General features: G+C 45.6%; 1 protein-coding gene across 18 annotated transcripts in view; it reads left to right on the plus strand.

Moving 5' to 3' along the window:
• Positions 1-17,858, plus strand: part of Pi4kb (phosphatidylinositol 4-kinase beta) — a 32,150-nt gene that overhangs the window by 1,398 nt on the left and 12,894 nt on the right. For 2 of the 18 annotated variants that reach the window (XM_087635213.1, XM_087635143.1), the window contains exons 2-6: positions 4,172-4,290; positions 7,068-8,004; positions 12,330-12,374; positions 16,220-16,447; positions 17,260-17,487. In XM_087635213.1, the coding sequence (XP_087491339.1) occupies positions 4,244-4,290; positions 7,068-8,004; positions 12,330-12,374; positions 16,220-16,447; positions 17,260-17,487 (1,485 nt within the window). In that variant the 5' untranslated portion in view covers positions 4,172-4,243. 18 annotated transcript variants of the gene reach the window in all.

A 17,858-nucleotide genomic window follows, 5' to 3' on the forward strand; every position in this document is an offset into this window, starting at 1 on the left:
TGTGTGTGTGTGTGTGTGTGTGTGTGTGTGTGTGTGTCTGTGTCTGTGTCTGTGTCTGTATCTGTTGGGGGCTGGGGGTAATTGGGAAAAGGAACCATAAGACAGTGTAAAGAGCTGTATATTCAGAGTCAAGGCCCCTTGGTTCTGCTTGTTACTTCCTCCCTTGAACTCTGGAATGGTCTTTTGAGAAAATGGTCCATTCCGCAAGCACCAGTGCTGTAATGGGCTAATTGGATGTCTGTTGGGGGAAGAACTGCAGTTTTGTAATTGATAAAAACTGCAGGCTCTCAGAGGAGAGGTATTTGTTGCTAGTGGTTTTGCCATGTTGAGAATCCCTTTACTTTGATATTTTGATCCCTCTGGTCTCTGACCATGAGTATAAAGTCAGTTTGAAGCACACGCTCTTGCTTGGCTGGCTACTTCTCAACCCTGTTTTCTTTCTTCCACCACATTAAGTTGTTGACCATTTGCACCTTTTTTTCTGTACCTGATCCATAACTCCAGATTCTATGGTCAGAAAATGTGTTTGTAGAAGACCCCTTTGAAAAGAACCTTGGACCATGCTGGGACGTAGCAGCGATGTACGTGCTGCGTTGTCTGCCACATCTGTCTTGGCCTGAGCTAGTGAAGAAGGCACAGGCACTTCATCCATCTCCAACTCTAGAAAATAGTAACGCCATCATGGCCCACCTCTCTTTACCCTGAACTTACTTGGAATGCAGTCTCCTAATGATCCCCACCTATGGGAGAAGCCCCCTGGTTTTCCTTGCTTCTCATCTGGGGCCACACTGTGTGAGAAGATGTTTGCTGAACACTAATACAGCAAACTGAGCTGCTTTGGTTTGAATAAGAGGTTTGGAAGGATCCTTTCAATAATTGGCACGGGACAAGAGAAGGCCTAATCTAAGCACATTTGGGACTCAAATAAGGACTAGTTCAGAGAACGGTGAGCAATGCAGGCTGCTGTCTTTACCACCTGTCAGCCTTATTGTGGGCTCCTGGAGCAGGCTTGGGCTGTCTGGTTGGAATCCTCTTATACCTGCTGCATGCCTTTGCACAGAGTTCTAAGCTTGATCAATATTGACCTAACTGCCATGAGACCACTGCCCTTCCCCCCAGTGCTGTAGTGGAGAATGCCCTCTTCCCTGATGCCACCATCGTTTGAGACCTTGAACAAGCATACTTGGTTCTTGGTGGGGCTTGAGCTTGCTAAACTGCTCAGTCCAGAGTTTCTACAGGGAAAAATGAAGAAGTCATTCTTCTTTACTATTAAGGTGGAAGGGAGCCATACGTCCTTGAAGCTTTGTGCTATACCTTAAGACATAGAAAGGAACTTGTTTTCTAAGAAAGATACTTACTTTGTGTGCATGACTGTTTTGCCTGCTGTACATCACATATGTGCCTGTTGCTTACAGAGGCTAGAAAAGGATGTCTGTTCCTCTGGAACTGGGGTTAAAGATGGTTGTGAGTACCATGTGGGTGCTGAGAATTGAACCCAAGTCCTCTGGAAGAGCAGGCAGTGGTCATAACCATTGAACTATCTCTCCAGCCCCAATAAGGAACTTCTTAACAGCAGAACAAGAAGCCTGGGATAGGACTAAAGTCCCTTTTGAAGAATGGCCTATTTTCTTAAAACTACTGCTAAAGGACTGCACGCACTTGGTATAGGGATTTATGATCAAACTAATAGTCCCCTCCCCCTTATCTGTGCTCACACTCCTCATATTGGAGCTCACCTCTTTAATTATCTCACTTCTATCTAAAGCTTAATTATCATACCTTCACTTAAATGCTTGTGACGATTTCTTGACCCTTTATTGAAGAAGAGGGTTTGATGTAGAGGATTCATACTTGTTTAGGTAATTATGACATTATTCTGTTCTTCAACCTAACACTTAATGAAGCTTTAGCTAATGTATCTGTGCCTTTCTTTTCCATTAGTTTGGAGCAGGGTTTGCTGGAGATTGAACCAGAGTGGTGCTCATGTTAGGTGACCCATCCACTACTGCACTAGGACCTTGGCACACTACACCCTTGGCCCTCTTTCCCATAAACTTTTGCTGGTTTTCCTTTACTACCCACCTCATACAGTAAGATATTGGCTCCTTTATCTTTTTCCACTTCCTGTGATCCATTTTAAAGGATTCCTGTGATTCCTTAAAAGGAAGGGAAATTGAGCTGACCTGCCTGCTTGGAAGAAGAGCTGTAGATCAGATGATGCTTAAAAGCCATTGTATGAAAATCTGAGAGCGTGTTAGGCCACCAGGATTTGTGTGAAGCAGTTCATATTTATCATGCGAGGAAAAAGACTGAAGAAGCAATAATGGTGATTAGGTAAGGGCATTATTTATGTGTCGGTACTGTCTTTCCTGAGAGGCCTGTCCAGTAAATCTTTTCATGAAGACCTTTTTCATGAAAATTCTGTGCAAACAGAATTTTTAAGGTGCTCTGAGGCAGAGAGCTTGGTTAAGAGGTAGTGTTCCCTGCAAAGACCTCTGTAGACATAACTGCTCAGGCCCATAAAACACATAGTGGTCACTTTCTCTGCCTTTCAGAAGCAGGTTCTGTACTACTGTAACCTGGGTCTACCCTGATACTTAGACTGTCTCTACTGTATTAGTTATTTTTCTCATTGCTATCACATAGCATCTGAAAAAAGCAACTTAAGGAGAGTTCACTTGGCTCACAGTTGAGGTTACAGGCCATCACAGTGGGTAAAGCATAGTGTGTAGAGTGTGAGGCAGCCGACTGCATCTGCAGTAAGGACAGAGGGAGGCACGAATGGTTGTGCTCACCTTACTGTCTCCTTTTGATTGACTCTGGGGCCCTAGCCCATGAAATGGTGCCACCTATATTTTGGATCTTCCCACCTCAGTTAACCAAATCTAGAAAATTCCTCACAGACATGCACACAAAGGTTTGTTTCCATGGTGACGCTGAATCCCTTGAAGCTGATTTAAGATTACTTCTCATGCCTACCTCACCCAATTCTATGGGTCCCAGTTGCCAACACTTTAAGCTCTGATCTTTCCCCACCTCAGCTGCTAGGCTCAGACAGGAGGCTTCTTCTTTTTCCTTGCAGTCTATCTGAGGGAGAATTTAGACTCCAGTGTGGTAGTGCCTCAGCTGTGGATGCTACAGCTTGCAGGAGAAAGAGTAATAAATCCAAGACTGTGTTTCTTTTCCTTTTTTGTTTCTGCATTTCAATCCTTTTATTTTCTTCAAAACAGTGTTCCAAGGTTGATTTTTTTTAATTGCACTTAAAGATGAAGAAATTAATATTGAACACTATATTTGACTTACATTTTGGAGTATCTCTTTAGTTCTGTTACTTGTGTGTATGTGTCTCTGCCCATGTGTGTCTATATGTGTGTGTGCACATGCATGTGGAAGCCAGAAGACAAGTTCAAGTGTTGTTCATCAGATGCTGACCAACAACTTAAAAAAAAAAAAACGGCGGGCGATCCTTACCTTGTAGCCAGCTAGGCAGGACAGCCTGGCTGGCTGATAAATCCTAGGGACCTGCCTGCCTGTCTGTTCCCCAGCAGTGGGTCTCAAATGTGTATTGTCATGCTTCGTGCTAGGCTTTTTGTGTCATGAGTTCTGGGGATCAGACTCAGATCCTTGAGTTTGCAGTGCACTTCTCAGTCTCTATTCTGTTACCTCAATTGCCATTATGATCTGATCCTATTCTTCCTATAACTCTCTGACTTGCAACCCCTGAGTCCCCAAGAACCAGGTGGTAGCTAGTAGTAGAGACGCTTCTATAAAGAGAAGCTGGTACCTAGGAAGCACAAGGCCCTGGGTTCGGTCCCCAGCTCCGAAAAAAAGAACCAAAAAAAAAAAAAAAAAAAAAAAGAGAGAGAAGCTGGGCTTATCTGCCCTACTTTTTGGGAGGTTTTGTTGTTGTTGTTTTGTATTTTGGTTTTGGTTTTAGTTTTGTTTTGACAATAGTTTCTCCTGCCTCTATTACCCAAGTGCTGAGATTATAGGCATATACCACCATGCCCTGCTTTTTCTGAAATTGCATGTATCATTTGCTTGCGTGTGTGTGTGTGTGTGTGTGTGTGTGTGTGTGTGTGTGTGTGTGTGTATGTGCTACCCTGTGCATGTGAAGGTGAGAGGATGACTTTCCTGACTTGATTGATTCTCTCCTGCCTTATGCTCAAAGGATGGTGCTCAAGCCACCAAACTTGCACACACGGCAAGTGCTCCTACCCACTGAGCCTCCCTCACCTGTCCTATGCCCAGCTTTCTGCACCTGTTGATGTCATCTGGTTTCTCGAACAGGTGAGAGAGTCTGCACTGTGGATATACTCTGAATACTGTGATTTGGGGTTCCTTGCTGAGCCCTGGTAAATTGTTTCCTTTTGCCGATGGAATAAAAGGGGGATAGTGTCTTTACCTGCTTTCCTGGAGTCAATAATGAACATAATTCCAATTAACTGGAACAGGAAACTGAATTTCCTGATGACATCTAAAAACTCTTGTATGTGAGAATGACAGAACTTCATTTCATTTGGAAGTTTTGGGGATGATTGGTTTGTTTTAATGGTTCTGGGGATCAAATGTCAGGCAAGCGGTCCACCTCTAAGCTTCTACTCTCAGAATCCCTTTAAAATGTTTGCTTTGTTTGTTTTTAGATGGTCCGTGTAACCTGGGCCCTGAACCTTTCTGTGTAACTGAGGATGACTTTGTGCTCTTGATCCTCCTGCCTCTGACTCTCCAGGATTACAGTTCTGCACCTGATAACAGACCCCCTTTACGTTTTTGAAGAGCAGACTTTTAGGAGCTTTGTAATTTAGAAATCTCTGGAACAGAAAAAATGAAAAGGATTAGCTAAAAATATAGATACTGAGAAAGAGTGAGTTGAACCAAATTGGTTGAAGCTAGAAGACCTAGAAGGTGGAAGTCCCAGCTGAAGTAAAGTGGCCATGAGGGTGCCCTATGGAGGTGTGGCAATGAGTGATTAAAGCCTCTTTATTACTCCTGTGCAATCCGTAGTCACAGTTACAGGCAGAAGCACACAGGCAGCCATGCTGGTTCTGCTGCTCAGAGACTGCCCAACTCTGGGAGAGAGCGTAGTGAAGGAATTGCCACCTCTTACCTCTGATATGAAGCCCACTTCATCAGAGAGTGCAGAGACACAGTTCCTGTTTGACAGTGGGAGAAAAATGAGCTAAAGTATTCCTTTCTGTTAGTCTCTGAGAATAGAAGAGTTTGCTTCTGCTCAGCTTTGGTCCTGACTGCTGGGGTGGAAGGTAACATACTGGACAAATGAATGCCATGAAGAAAAGGTGGTAGGAAGCAGGGCATCTGCAGCTGGAAGTGCAGCTTGGTTGGTAGAGTGCATGCCTGACACACATGAAGCCCTGGATTCAGTCCCTGTCACTGCATGAGCAGACATACATGTCTCTAACCCTAGGGCCTGGGAAGTAAAGACAGAAAGAAGCTCAGAAGTTTAAGATCATCCTCTGCTGATAGTGAGTTCAAGGCCAGCTGAAAATTCACAGAGACTCCTATCTCAGGGAAGAAATCAGTAAAAGTTCCTCAGAGTGACCGGAAAAGCTGATACTGAACACCTTTTTCTACCCACCCAAAGTATTGATAGCCCAGCCTCACTAGAACAAAGGATAATGTCGCTAACACTTAGAAATGACTTATTGTCTAGTTCTATAAAGGCCTCTCCTTCTTCTCAAGTGTGCATTAGATATTCTTTGCTTGTTTGGGATGAGGACTCTGAGTTTACTGATGGCTATGCCTAGATTCTGAAGCCAGGATCATCTGACAAAATATTCTACACTTATTTTCCTGATCTGGATCACTCTGAAATCCCCTCCCGCTTTTTGCTCATTCCCCTGATCTGGTTTGGTGGCACTCTGAAGGCTACTCTTAGAGGCAGTGGCTTTTATCAACAGCATTCTCTGACTACTGCTACAAGTTTATCTCGAGTCCTGATTTCTTTTTGTCTTCTTAGAGCCCTTCCAGTTTCTAGAGCTTTTATATGACTGAGGAAAGCAGCAAGGGGTAGGGGAAGGTGGTCATAATTTTTCAAGAGTCACAAATGGCTAATGCAATTTACGTCCCTTATAGAATAGTAGTGTATATGCACATGTGGTTTATTAACCTTTTATGGGGTTAGAATCCAGCTATCATTGTTGAATACCAGAGTACTACTGTTTGCCAGAGCTGTGTTAAATCTTCTCCTCCATGTAAATTTGTCTTGTGTGTAACAGCAATGCAAAGTAAGTACTTTCCCCTCAGTTTGCAGTGGAGGAAATCAGACAGAAGACACGTGGTGTGTTTACATTTGTATGGCTTGTAAGCATAGAGCATGAGTATGGTGTTAGGAAGCCAGATACAAGAAAAATGGTGCAGCTTCTGCAAGGTTGATGGTACTGGATGGCTGCATTAGAGATCTTTCTACTAAGTGAAGCCTAGTATTGCAGTTGCTGGCTCTTAGTCCCTAGATTCTTTGAGTCTGAAAAGGAAAGCATAACCAAAGCATAGAGTGGTGGCTGGTGCCTGTAATTCCAGTACTTGGGACGCTGAGGCAGGAGGATTGCTACACGTTTAAGAACAGCCTGGTTTATAGAGTAAGACTGTCTCAGAAGACAATAATAGCTTTGATACTAAATTGGGGAGAGGCAGAGGACTTGTGTGTGATATAGGTGATGAATAAGGAGGTACAGCTTAAATAAGAAAAGGAAAAGTGTCCCCACAAGCATTTGAAGGTGACACAGGAAGAGCAAGAAAAAAGTATTTAAAGAAAAGACTTGAGTCGATCCCCAGTAGACTGAAAAATTTGTTAGACTGTCTTAACCTCGCACATGTGAAACAGCATTTTCACATACAAGTGAAGAACCAAGGCTACTGTGAACATGTATGCATGCAGTGATCAGAAGTGGGGAGGTAATGGGGGCAAATTTCTGTTGAGATGTCGTCATCTGATGTTGAAGGAGGAGTTGCTTGAACAGGCTTCATGGTAATAGAAAGACCTGAATATGATACCACTAACCAGTGCCTGTATGTGTCCCTTTCTGTTCTTTTCTCCCTCCCTCCTCTAGCTTGGAAGCTCGAAGTCTGGCTGTAGCCATGGGAGACATGGTAGTGGAGCCTGCCACCCTGAAGCCAACTTCTGAGCCTACTCCTAGCCCATCAGGGAATAACGGGGGCTCCCTACTAAGCGTCATCACGGAGGGGGTCGGGGAACTGTCAGTGATTGACCCTGAGGTGGCCCAGAAGGCCTGCCAGGAGGTACTGGAGAAAGTCAAGCTTTTGCATGGAGGTGTAGCCATCTCTAGCAAAGGCAGCCCACTGGAGTTGGTTAATGGGGATGGTGTGGACAATGAGATCCGTTGCCTAGATGATCCACCTACCGAGATCAGGGAGGAAGAAGATGAGATGGAGCCTGGTGTGGTCTCTGGCACAGCCAAAGGAACAAGAAGAAGACGACAGAACAACTCAGCCAAACAGTCTTGGCTCCTGAGGCTGTTTGAATCAAAACTATTTGACATCTCTATGGCCATTTCATACTTGTATAACTCCAAGGAGCCGGGAGTGCAAGCCTACATTGGCAACCGGCTCTTCTGCTTTCGCAATGAGGATGTGGACTTCTATTTGCCCCAGTTGCTTAACATGTATATTCATATGGATGAGGATGTGGGTGATGCCATTAAACCCTACATAGTCCACCGTTGTCGCCAGAGCATCAACTTTTCCCTCCAGTGTGCCCTGTTGCTTGGGGCCTACTCTTCAGACATGCACATTTCCACTCAACGACACTCCCGAGGGACCAAGTTACGGAAGCTAATCCTCTCAGATGAGCTGAAGCCAGCTCACCGAAAGAGGGAGCTGCCAACTTTAAGCCCAGCCCCTGACACAGGACTGTCTCCCTCTAAAAGGACTCACCAGCGCTCTAAGTCAGATGCCACGGCCAGCATAAGTCTCAGCAGCAACCTGAAACGAACAGCCAGCAACCCTAAAGTGGAGAATGAGGATGAGGTAAAATTGGGGGGAGGGACGGATGGCAAGGTGTCTGAGGGCTGCATGAAGACAGGATGTCTTATGTGGGGCTGCTCTACTTTCTGTCCTTTTCTCTGTTCACTTCACTCATAGAAGCATGGAATGCTAGAATGGAAAAAGACCTTAGAATTCATGTATTCCAATGGCCTCATTTTACAAAGGAAAAATTCAGAGACTAGAGAGATAAAGTGTCTTGCTTCAGGTTATCTAACTAATGGCAAGGCTGATACTCTCGACTTCGTCCAGGGCTGATTTCACTAAATGGCATTGTCATTCCATTAACCTCATACTAAGAACTGTGACACAGACCTGATGCACCCTGCTTGAGACCTGGCCTAGCTGAGATCACAGCAGCTGAGATCCACAGGGAAGGAAAAGGAGCTGTGCTCTTTCTACGTGCTGGGAGAAAGATGATGCTAACTAGAACATCAGCTTCTCCTGGCATTCCTCATAATTTTTTTCCCTCACTCCCCAAAGATCCTACTTTTTGTTAACATAGATTTATTCTCTACCAGTAGGGCCTCAGCAGAATGTAACAGCCTGCCTTCCTTTAAGATATATAAAAGGAGAGAGAGAAGTAGTAGCCTTGGCAAAGTATTCTAATGCCTACTTGATGAGATAAAGCTGAGAAAAGAAGTTCAGCAGCAGCAGGGTCTCAAACCTGTGATTCAGAGCAGGGGGTGAGCAGTCAGTAGCTTAGTGCCACCCTCCACTATATATCTAGAAAAATAGTGGGAAAAGGCACCCAGTGGATAACCAAGTTCCGTGGCCTGGTATCCCAGACAGTTGTGCTCCAGTCCTCATCTCTGGATCACTGTTGGCAGGCTCTAGTCCTGGTTGCCAGCCAAACCTAAAAAAATGAAGACTTTGCACCATTGGAATGCCTGTGCCCATGGCCCTGGCATCTGACTCTGTGTGGCGCAAACCACCCACATATTTAATACAGTAGAGTTTCTTTCAAGTAGAGGGAAGTCAGTGGTTAGAGAAAGGAAATGCAGAGGCAAGGGACATTCAGAGCCTGTTCACTCTGGAAATGTACTTTATTATGACATTTTAATGATACTAAAGCTAAATGTGCCAATGCTTATTGACCATTGATATGCTGGGCAGCATGCCATATGATGTACGTGGAATCCTCACAATAACTCTAAGTGGTGTGATTTTTACCAGTGAGGAACAGGCTTAGAGGGATTCAATGACAACCAAGGTCACTCAGGAGCCCAGTCCATAGATCACACTCCTGGTCACTCTGCTGAGCTGCCTGGGTTATTTCTCAGCATCTGCCTCCCCAGATCCCAGCTGTGAGAGGTCAATGGAGGAGAAGAACCCAGGATGTGACAACTTCCACATCCATGTACAGACAAACCCCAGGCTGTTATGAGAGCTAGATGAGACGGTTTCCATTTCTCTTTAGTTTGGCAGCAGAGTCCAGGGTCTAGAAAGGGAGGCTGTTGCAGAGCAAGAAGAATCCAGATCTTAGTGGAACTGAGGTCCTGCAGGCTTGAGCTTCTCTGGAAGCGGTCTCATTCATGTAAAGTCAGACCTGGTCAGAGTGAGTGTGCTTCTGGGAGGGGTTCACTGGTGCCTCCTGTCTGGCTTGACTTTTCCCTGTATCTATTTTTTAGTCTGCATCTTAGGACCAGAAAAGCAGAGGCCTTAGGGTTTCTCTTACCCTGTGCTGGTCTGGGGTCCCTCTTCTATGCATCTAACTTCTGCTGCAGGATTATGGATGGCTCTGAGAGGCAGGTATTCTATGAGTGTTTAAATCTCTAGGGTGGGTTCTCCAGTTGCCTTTCTTCCCCACCTGGATCCTGTTGGGTTACTAATCCAGGAAAGGAAAAAGAGAGCACTTCCCGAGGCCCTCCTAGGTTATCTGATGCTGACAGCGAGACACTTAACTCCACTGAGGCTCCTTGGGAAATCAGATACATAAACATAAATACCACTAGGCATGGAGACAGACTTCAGCTCAGGAATTTCTGCCAGTCCCTTTTGATATTTCAATGATGTGTCTATCAATGCCTTTGTGCTTGAGGTACCAAGGGAATTGGTTTTCCTTTCTTCCTCCATTATATGAAACATCCATTCACTAAACAATTAGCTGTTATCCTTGTACAATGTGCAAAAAGATGGAGGATAAAATGTTGTTCTTGGACTGGGAGCTGATAAAGCTTAACACCAGAGCTCTAATATCAGAATCTATGTAGTGTACGTCTTTCTTGGAAAGTTTCCGGAAGCAGTAAGTATACACATTCCTTACTAAAGCCCAAGCACGATGTTCTAAAGGAGAATTTCTGAGTGTGCCCTGACACTGTGCTCCCAGCCTTAGTTGTCCTTGTGGGTTCTGGTTAATCCCATGCTCCTCCCACTATGGAGGAGCTCCAGAAAAAGTGAAGAAGGGGCTCTGGAAGAGAAGAGGCTACTTTTTGCCTGGAGTCTCCTACAAAACTCTCCTTTGCCGGCCAGACCTCACAAGTCTCCGTTTCCGGAGTTTCCGTGTTCTTATGAGGATTCCTTCATGTTCCCCACAGAGTCACAGACACACCCAAGCCCACCCCTCCAAAGCACTTCTTATCAGCCTCAATTCTCCTTCCTATTTGTGGCCAAATGATAAATATTTTGGCATAGAGTTGGCAGGGTGGCACAAGAACCAGAGAGTGATTTAGGTATCACCCCTTAATCACACTCTCCCCTACATAATGACGCTCCAAAGAGATGAGCTTTGTCTTTTTAGGGCTGTAACCTTTGTACAGAGAAATCTGCTGCATGTCATCCTGATAAGGGTGTGATGTCAGCTCTTGGCTTCAGCTTTACTCCCTGAAGCTGACTCAGTACAAGTGACTCAAACCTAGGTAGTAGGAGGAGAACAGATCATGAGATCCTACTGCCTGCCATGGACATTAATGGTCCACTGGGGTTTGTCGGGGAGAGGATCAGCTAGAGCCAATCATCTGCCTTTATTCTTTCCCCAGCTAGTGTAAGGATAGAAGTTGGACCAGCAGATTATAACAGATTCTGCCATCCTCACTGCCTCTTCTCTTCCCACTCCTACCCAAAGTAGGGTGTGTCCAAGTGTGGCCATACCCTGCAAATGCTCTTCTGCCTAGATTCTTAGAGGAAAACCCAAATGTAGTGCTTCTATCAAGAACTTCAGTCACAGAATTGAATTAAGCACAGGCTTGAAATGCTAACTGTAAAATAGAATGCAATGCCCACTGCCTTGATGCTCTAGGAATTCTCAAGACTTTGCCTCAGTCTGGGCTCCTCCCTCCTGGAAACCGCGTATAGAACCCAGGAGAGATGGCCCAGTGCATGAGTACTGCTCCACAATTAGTGGATGAGCCTCCCTTCACTTTGTTCCCAGATACCAGCTGAACACAGGAGAAGGGTGTTTATTTTGTAATTTTTTTGTTTGTTTTCTAAGAACGACTTAGTATGTAGCCTATGCTAGTCTTCAACTCTTGTCTGTCTGCCTCAGCCTTCAAAGTACTGAGATTACAGGCATGTGTTACTGCCCTCAGCTGGGGTGATGTTTAGGTTAGTGGGATCTAGACTTTGGGCTGGAATCAAGATTGCCACTGCCCTGCTAATTAGCTCTCTCAGATGGATTTAGTTAGGATCTATTTGTCTAATATCGGTCAAAAAATACAATATAGTTAGTGTCATAGCCTGACAGGAAGCCTAAGGAAGTTTGGAAGATAGAAAACTGATGCATTTTTGAGCATCTAGCCCACAGCTTTCAGGTTCTTGGGTCTGGGATGCTCTTTGTCACACAGATTCAAGGTAGGGATTAGGTTTCCTAGGGTGATCACTGGGCTGACTGAGAGGAGTTGTGTACATCTGAAAGCTTAGCTCTTCCCGAGATTACCAAGAAGCTACAAGAACATAGACTTTGTACCCCAGGGGTCATGCAGTTTGTGGTTGTCCCCATGAGGAGGAGGGTTGGCTGAAGGCATGTGAATGAGCCTTGGCCAGGCGGTTACTGCACTGGGGACCCAGCTCTAGGATTTTGATCTAAAAGGCAGATTCGTTTAGGCAAGAACAGAAGATAAATCAGAAAATGCAAAGTGCCTTGGCCTTCAGCTTTGACCTCAAGGTCTGAGTGTCTATCTTCCCAACATCCCACAGATGTCTAGACTCTGGCAACTGGCAGTCCCAGGCTGGCCATCTTTCACTAAAGCGAAAGATATAGCTGCACAAGAGAAGCAGTTATGAACCAAACTGGAGCTAAATTCTTTGCCTTTGTCTCTTTCCCTCCCCCCAACCCCTCCCCTTCTTCCCGCTGCCCTCTGGCCCTTTCCCAGGAGCTCTCCTCCAGCACCGAGAGTATTGATAATTCATTCAGTTCCGTAAGTGGGGCCAGGCTGGGACTGGGTGGCAGGCTCCACACTCGGCCGCATTTCCTCTCCGTCCTGTGTCTTCTATGACCAGTGAAGACCCCTTTGATTCCCAGAGATTAGGATCTCCATGCTAGGCTTCCAGACCTGGAGGCATTCCCCCTGAGCTTTGCTCGGTCCCTGACAGGCTCAGGCCCAGACAGGCTTGACTGATCCTTGGCTGGCAGACAGCAGCTGGAATGTGGTGCTGCTTAGCCCTAGCTCCTCCATCCCTGGGGCAAACAGCTGGGAGAGGTAGAATTTACCCCTGGATTAGAGCCAAGGGCTGCTTGGCAGGCGCCTCCAGGATCCCATTTCTCCCACCAAGAACCCTTTCCCCATGGCTTCAGCCATCAGCCCATCAAATATTTATTCAGTTTTCTAAATGTTAGACCCTGTGCTAGCTGAGCCAACTCCAAAAACAAACAGGAATTGGCCTGAGGGAAAGTTTGCCTTCCCACAGCTGGTTTTCCTTTTTAACTTCATTTCTTCCAGGTCTGAGTTCTTCCCACTCCCCAGCTCACTGCCCAGGATATCCTTTAATCCCTGTTCTCTCTTCTTATTCTCTCTGGACTAACCCATGACCCTCTAGTCCTACAGGGTCTTGGACCTTGTTCCTGGGCAAAGACGCGAGAGGAAATGCTGGACCCTCTGGGAGTTTGGATGATTTAAAAAAAATATTTTTTTTAACATTTTATTCTTCATCTACCCAATCTGTTGCCTAGTTCCTGTGCTGATCCCCTTTAATCGTGATCCCTACTCCTCCCGTGTGGCAGAGCCTCTTTTTTGGAGGCCTGGGGTCATATCCAATATGGTTAGGTAACAGGGGTCTACAACTGAAAGGCTGACATGAGAATGGAAAAGAATTCCGCCTTTTCTACATGAGATGACTATGAATTGGCTGGGGTGGAGGGCCCTTGGGACAGTGACCCTTTCCCACCTGAGTGGATGGATTCGGGGATCAAGATGAAGGCGTGAATCTTTAGCTCTCTATCCCACCTCCAGCCCTCTCTCTTCCTGGGGGGGACCAGGGCCTCATTCTTCCCTTGCTGTATGAAGCCCCCAGGATATGTCTAGAGACCCTCAAAGTCCAGGTCCATCTTATTTTCTTTTTCTCCCTAAGCGTTGTCCTTGAAGCTTCCCTTCCTCACTACTGTGCAGGGCTTTTACACAGCCCACCTCCCCCATCATAGAGTAGAGGCCGTGGGTCTCTTTACACCCTGATTCTATTCTTCAGGTACAGGTAAACATGGTATTGCTCAGTGCTCAAAAGAAGGTTCTGGGTGGGAAAAGGTAACAAGGCCCCGCCCCTAGTGAAGAGCTCCAGGCAGTCAGTAGCTAATGGAGGAGATGGAATCAGTTTTCTCTGGAATGAGCCTCATGATAGGTTTCCCAATCCTACTACCTGGTCAGCCTTAAACACTTGCAATATGCACAACACTAATTGGACTAGTACGAGCTGTAGAAAATCAAGAATGAGGGATTGGAGAGACGGCTCAGGGGTAAAGAATATCGATTACTCTTACAGAGGACCTGGGTTTGATTCCTAGTACCCACATGATGGTTTACAACCATGTGTAACTTCAGTCTCAGGATTGATGCCCTCTTCTTGTCTGCATGGGCACTGCACACACATGGTATTAGACGTACATGTCAGCAGACACCCATGCACATATATAATTTCTTAAAAAATTAGCCAGGTGTGGTAGTATGTGGCTTTAATCCCAGCACATACAGAGGCAGAGGCAGGCAGATCTCTGAGTTTGACGGCTAGGCCAGTCAGAGCTACACAGTGAGACCCTGTCTCAAAAACAAAAACAGTTTCCAAGCCTAGTAGTTTCATCTTTTCTATAATATTGTAAACTATATAAGGAAGATGGGGTGAAAAACTGGGTCTTTCTGCTCCCAGTGTGTCCAAACTCTGAATAAATCTACTTCTTAAAAAATGGTGTTTATTATAGACAAAATCATGACTTCAAGAGAGAGTAGAGGGGTTTAGTTAGGTGGAAGCCATAGATTGTATATTCGTGGATGAAGTTCTTGAAATAATTTTTTCATTAACAAAAGAAGTCTTGAATAAAGTTTGTTCTTAATGTCAAAAAAGAAAACAAAAAATGTTCTTTTTTTCTTTTTTTTCTTTTTTTTTTTGTAATACTGAGCAGTGAGGGTAAAAACTGAGTCAGAAAAATAAGCAAACTTTAATCCTAGTACTGAGAAGGTAGAGGCAGGAGGATTCCTGTGAGTTCAAGACCAGCTTAGTCTACATAATGAGTTCCACCCAAGACTCTTGCACCAAGAAGAAGAAGAAGAAGAAGAAGAAGAAGAAGAAGAAGAAGAAGAAGAAGAAGAAGAAGAAGAAGAAGAAGAAGAAGAAGAAGAAGAAGAAGAAGAAGAAGAAAGAGAGAGAGAGAGAGAGAGAGAGAGAGAGAGAGAGAGAGAGAGAGAGAAAGGGAGAGAAAGGGAGAGAAAGGGAGAGAAAGGGAGAGAAAAATCCTGATAAATGAAATTTTATCCCAAAAAGAAGAGATTGTTCTGTGTAGCTGAGGAGACATGATAAGAGTATGGAGTTGTGGGGTTGGGGATTTAGCTCAGTGGTAGAGTGCTTGCCTAGGAAGCGCAAGGCCCTGGGTTCGGTCCCCAGTTCCAAAAAAGAAAAAGAGTATGGAGTTATGTAGTAAGTCTCTTTGATTTTGTTTTGACACAGGGTTTTGGTATGTAGTACTGGCTGACCTAGCGATCACTAATCCAAGTCGGCCTGGAATTTGTGGCAATCCTCCTGTGTCAGCCTCCTGAGTGCTAGAATGTGGGTCACCATGCCATCAGTGTATGGGGTTTTGTTTGTTTGAGTCAGGTTCTTGCTATAGAGCCCAGGCTGGCCTCCAACTTGTGATCTTCCTTGCCTTGCCTTTCAAGGAACTAGGATTAGAGTTGTACACCGTTCTGTCCAGCTTAGTGGTTTTGGTAAAGGTCCCTGTCATAGAAAGGCTTAGACTAATAGAACTCTTACTCATGTCTATCTGAGTCCATCTTTCTCCCCACCCTACCTTAGTCTGCAGACTGACTTTGGCCTTTCTGGGAACTGCTGAAATACCTGACATGAGGAACCAGGCTTAGGGAAGCCTGGTGTCTGAGAGGCAGAGGAGGAGAAGAACCAGGAGGCTTGCTAGAGACAGCTTTAGAAGGGCCATTGAGAGCTGAAAGAGCTGTTGCTTTCTCCATCCACCTATGCAAACCACCCTCCACCTTCCTTCTCTTTTCCCATAGATTATGCCCTCATTAATAAAGTTTGCGCATCCTCTTTCCATCCTGCATGTGCACTTAGCCCTTACAAGAGTGGGGGTGGTTGGGGGGCGTGCCATGGAGAACAATAGAAGTCTTGGGGTAAAGAGCATCTTCCTTCTTTGAATGGGAAAATACTGATTCAGGCCCCTTACCCTAGATTTTGGGGCCTGGCAGAGCCCATTAGCACAGACCCAGACCCAGATGTGTCTGAGGTCCTGGATGGCCTTTTGAGGCCTTGTCCCCTTGCCTGTACTAAAGGCTTGGTTTTGAGGACTCTGTTCCAAGGAAAGGACTCTGTCCCAGTGAGCTGAGCTCAGGCCATCTTGAGTCCCCAGGAAGTAGCCTTCAGAAAAGGGCCATGTTCTCCCAATTCAAGCTGAGAAGAGTAGGGTGGAAACTCCTGTCACAGCCAAAGGTAGCTCCGTTTCTGGGGTTCTTTAAATACTAGGGTCCCTGGCCAGGAGGACATAAGAGGGACAGGCCACACTTTTCAAGGTTTCCTTTACCATCTTTGGTTTAATCTCATCCCTCTGTAGCCTGTCCGGCTGGCCCCTGAGCGAGAATTCATCAAGTCCTTGATGGCAATCGGCAAACGGCTGGCCACGCTCCCCACTAAAGAGCAAAAAACACAAAGGCTGATCTCAGAACTTTCCCTGCTCAACCATAAGCTCCCTGCCCGAGTCTGGCTGCCCACAGCTGGCTTTGACCACCACGTGGTCCGTGTGCCCCACACACAAGCTGTTGTCCTCAATTCCAAGGATAAGGTAAGTGGCTCTCACCCAGACCCTTCCCTCACCTGACTGCATTCCCATGGTTGCTCAGGCATTGCTCCTCACTGCCGTGCTAGAACACGTTTAGTTTATGGCGCATGTGCTAAAGGTGACTCTACCTCACTGCTCTTGTGATGCTGAGAACCTGAGAACCCTCCTGCCCAACTTCTTGAATCTTGTTTTTATGGGCCAAAGTAGCCTAATAATTTCAGTTTGTCTTGTGCCATATTGAGGGAGAGGGGCTTTTCACCTACTCCTTACCCTCCTTTTGGTAGCTTCTCCAGCCTTTCTCTTAACTTTTAGCCTAACCAGGCACAATCACCATATATGTAAAGGAAAAAGTTTATAAGACTATTTTGATCAGAGTGAACAGAAAGGAAAGAAATGCTTCCAGTTCCTGTTAGGGAAAATGTTTCCAATTCCCACTGGAATAGTCCTCATGGCTCACACTCTCCTTGCAGAGGAAGTATTGAAAACTAGGATTTTCTTTGTAAGATACATCTCACTTTATCCAGTTTTTGTGTCTACCTTCCTGGGCCCTGACTTTAGCATGAGCCCACAGAGCTTCTGGGCCTCTCGGAAAGACTCACTGGTAGTTGAGACTGTTTTTCCTGGTTGCACATGTGCTCTGAAGCCCTGAGAGGAGGCTCAGAAGGCATGTGCACCCTTTACCCAAATGTGATGCAAGTTGCTACCTGTGCATGTTGTCAACCGTCATAATGGACTGCTCAAGAGTGGACGGAAAGAACAGTGTCAGTAGAACTTAGATAGGGAAGTAGTGGCCAGTGCTCTCTTCCCCCACCCAGGCTCCCTACCTGATCTATGTGGAAGTTCTTGAATGTGAAAACTTCGACACAACTAATGTTCCTGCCCGGATTCCTGAAAACCGAATTCGGAGTACGAGGTCTGTGGAGAACCTGCCGGAATGTGGTATCACTCACGAGCAGCGGGCTGGCAGCTTCAGCACTGTGCCCAATTATGACAATGACGATGAAGCCTGGTCGGTGGATGACATAGGCGAGCTGCAGGTGGAGGTGAGGAACTCCAAGGAGATAGTCCTGGGGGCACGGGAGCTTTTGATACCGTGTTAGCAGAGTGAGGCACATGAATATTGTGTCCCTGTGAATATTTGTACATAGTAGCAGGGTGAGAAGGAAAGCTCTGAAGAGCTGGTTGGAACAGGTTCAAGTTTGCTCTCTTACAGCAGGAGTTCAGGCTGAATATAAGGAAGAACAGCTAGACTTAGGGGAAATTAATAAAACATTTAAGAAACATCTGCTATATAAAGTTGAGGACAGCAGAGACTGACAAGCTATGCATGCATTCAGTCAAATATATAAAGGGCCGGAGACCTCTTGTGGAGAAATGGGTTCCTTTTCCAGCACCTTTGTAGTGGCTCACAACT

This window comes from Rattus norvegicus, chromosome 2, assembly GCF_021556685.1.
Source record: "Rattus norvegicus strain SHRSP/BbbUtx chromosome 2, alternate assembly SHRSP_T2T, whole genome shotgun sequence".
Classification (NCBI taxonomy): Eukaryota; Metazoa; Chordata; class Mammalia; order Rodentia; family Muridae; genus Rattus; species Rattus norvegicus.